The sequence below is a fragment of the Poecilia formosa genome, unplaced genomic scaffold, assembly GCF_000485575.1.
Source record: "Poecilia formosa unplaced genomic scaffold, Poecilia_formosa-5.1.2 Scaffold462, whole genome shotgun sequence".
In the NCBI taxonomy this organism is placed as follows: domain Eukaryota; kingdom Metazoa; phylum Chordata; class Actinopteri; order Cyprinodontiformes; family Poeciliidae; genus Poecilia; species Poecilia formosa.
Window position 1 is genome coordinate 38,283 of NW_006800401.1, and position 3,215 is coordinate 41,497.

At 36.2% G+C, this 3,215-nt stretch overlaps 1 protein-coding gene across 2 annotated transcripts in view; it reads right to left on the bottom strand.

The window, feature by feature from the left end:
• Positions 1-463: 463 nt before the first annotated feature.
• Positions 464-3,215, bottom strand: part of LOC103156060 (venom plasminogen activator Haly-PA-like) — a 5,080-nt gene continuing 2,328 nt past the window's right edge. The window contains exons 5-6 of one of the 2 annotated variants that reach the window (XM_016664034.1): positions 835-980; positions 464-726 (exon numbers count right to left, since the gene is read on the bottom strand). In XM_016664034.1, the coding sequence (XP_016519520.1) occupies positions 553-726; positions 835-980 (320 nt within the window). In that variant the 3' untranslated portion in view covers positions 464-552. The remainder of the gene's footprint in view (positions 727-834; positions 981-3,215) is intronic. The other variant, XM_016664035.1, reaches the window with a different exon arrangement.

Consider the following 3,215-nt stretch of genomic DNA (forward strand, 5'->3'; position numbering starts at 1 on the left):
TACGTAAAATTAATGACTTCGGCTTATAAAGTAGTGATGGGCAGATGAAGCCCCCTGTCATTTTGTGTATATGGCACATTACTGTGGCAACGGTAGTTTGCCAAAACATGTTTATACTTTCTGATGTTGCCAACGCCAAGACACTTGGCTCTCTTTAGCATGGATTTAATAATTATCTCTGGGAAAGCCTGGTCCAAGTTACTGGTGACAGAAAATTCCTTGATTTAAGAATTTGTTTCATTAAGAGTCTTGCATAAAATGGGCTTAAGCATGCAAATGCTAGAGTCCTGAATTTTGTTTTGGAGATAGAAAAAAAATGTTGCTCAGGTTTTTATTGGTTGTCATTTTCACACTGTAGCTTAAAGAAGGAGTTAAAGATGAAAATGCTCCAGTTGTTTAAAACCAGTAACCATTGAAGCAAATCCTCTCAATGCCAGAGAAAGTTAGAATAAGACATTATTCAATGCAAAGTGTTCCGACGCTAGCCGCTTTTATTTTTTACCAGGATAAGGTTTAATATTCATGCGTAGAACAAAAAATGCAATTAAGACATCATGTTCTTGGGTTAGGAGGTGGTCCAATAGTTTTTTCAATCCAGCTCAGGTGGTCTTGATGGCAGAGGTCCATGAATGCTGCTGGTTTCCTGCATGGATAAACAGAATCTCCAACGAAAACATCGACACCATAAATCCTGCCTTTGTACTCAACTCCTCCACCGGAGTCGCCCTGTGACAGACAAACGTTACACTTCAGAAAAACTAGTCAGATTTAACAAAATGAAGATGTGTCTTTAAAACTGCAAGTTTTTTTTTTTTACTATCTATTGCAACTTACAAAGCACAGATCCACTCCTGGAGTTTGGCCACAGAACCAATATTGGTAACTGTACCACGAGTTCACGGCAACCTGTTGTTGTCTGAGTCGAGTACATCTAACCTTATTAATAATCCCACACTGAAGAACTGGTGTATGGCCAGGTTCTGGAGAAACAGAGTAGCTTAATTAAATCATTTCAATGTAAAATTATTACACACTCGGAATCACAATAGACTGTATATAGCCTTATATAACGTCTACAAAATATAAAAAGAAAGGGAAATAAACTTGCGTCTTTTTGTAAAAAAGCTTCCAAAAGTCGAACCTCGACCTGCAATCTGCATCTCATCGCCTCTGAAATTGATAAAATAAAAGATTTAAAAAAGTTAAACACCACCAAGCAATCACAAAAAAATGTCAACATTAATCATCATGGTGGGAGATAACATTTCCTACAGAGGGTAAGCAGTAATTTTAACAATCTTATTATTATATCAAGAAATCTGGTACCATATTAGTATTTTCTCAAACTCTCTCTATATGTGGTGAAAATGTAGTTACCTGGCCCAATATATGTAGACTGAAAGAAATCCAACAGTGCTTCATTTATAATAGTAATACGTCAAATTTATTTATACAGCATGATACCGGCGCTCATCCTGCCTGCATCGTTGGCCCCCGATGAGTCTCTTTTGCAGATCAACCTTTGAGCTTGTTGTGATGCCTAAAAATGAAAGTCATCAAATGGTGAGGCTCAGTTTTGTGGTGAAAATTGATCAAGTCAGATCATGTTCTGGAATAATCTACTAAATGTCACAAACTTTCATGAGATTCACTTTTGGGTTTTGTGCCAGAGATCCGACAGACCTTTCCTTGCCCACCACGCCTTCGACACATCTGATTTTTATTGAAAAGCTTGCAACGTTAAGCTTAAACTCAACTTTATTGAAAGCAATTCTCATTCCACATGTCTGAAAGTTTGATCATTTCTTCCCAAAATGCAATTATACAAAATACACAGCTTTTTCTTCCGGTTTCCATGTGTTACTTTCACCAATTATTAGTGCAAGAACAAAGCACTTAATAGGAAAAAAAAACAGAAACATTAGTGTTTACCTGCAAATAAGGAATACTAAATAAAGAATGGTCAAATGCAACATGTGACACTCACCAAGCCACAGCAGAACCAGGAGAACCCTCAAGGCAGTCATTGTTATAACTTGGTGCCTATAGACTGGTGACCCAAGGAACCTTTTATACTCTACAAGCTTGTTCACCAACCAATCACATTTCAAAGACTTAACAAAAATATGTTCGTTGGGCAACCATATTTCTGTTGCCTCATTGTGCAATGGTTAGTGACATTGCACAACAATGGCTAAGGACAAATTTTGGTTGTCATTCCAAACAATCTTTTAAAGAAATAAATGCAAACTTTAACTTCTAAATTTCTTGTGAAATGAAAAGGAACGAAGTTGATGCTAAAATGGATCTTGGAACACTTTTTTTTTTGGCTAAAGATTAAAGTAGACTTCCTGGAGGAACCAAAGTTGTCCAATATGTATGTTACCGTTTGAAGATACGCAGGATCACTGTCAAAGTTTTCCAACTTTAAAATCAAGAGTAACATCTTTTCATTTCTTATTTTATGTCCACAAATGTGGACAAGGTATGACGAGAAAATCTACCTCTTCAATCACAAACATCAAGACTTGTGCTGGATGAAACTAGCTTGCCAAATCACTCAGGATGTAATCAAGTTTGAAAGAAAAAAAAAAAAAAAAGTGTTACATTTTCAGCTGTTAAGCCTAAATTGTGCCGAGGTTAAGTTGCCATCTACATTCCTATGTAAATTAAAGTCATTTTGTAGGGGGGGGTTATAGGTCTGTTCCAACATTTGCTTTGAGTTTCTAGTTCAACTGTTGTAGGCTTACATTTTAATACATAGTTGACATCTTTTATTCCGCAAATAAAATTCAACAACTTTGTCACTTGAAAATAAATCTAAAAAGATCAGATGTGGGTTGAACCATGTAAGAAAAAAAAATCCAAAGCATCAAAGGATAAATGCAGCTATGTTCTGTTCAAGGGATCCTGCATAAACAATCATAAAGGCATGCCAAATCAAAAATAGAAGGATGCCAATTTCAAAAGTCTGTCCTTCAAAACATTTTCTCTTCAGGCAGACATATCAAAAATGAAATTTTCACCCTCTCCACTTTCAGTATCTTAGGATTTGTTTCCCTTTTTCATTTTGTGTATATGGCACATTACTGTGGCAACGGTAGTTTGCCAAAACATGTTTGTACTTTCTGATGTTAACACCAAGACACTTGGCTCTCCTTAGCATGGATTTAATAAATATCTCTGGGAAAGCCTGGTCTAAGTTACTGGTGACG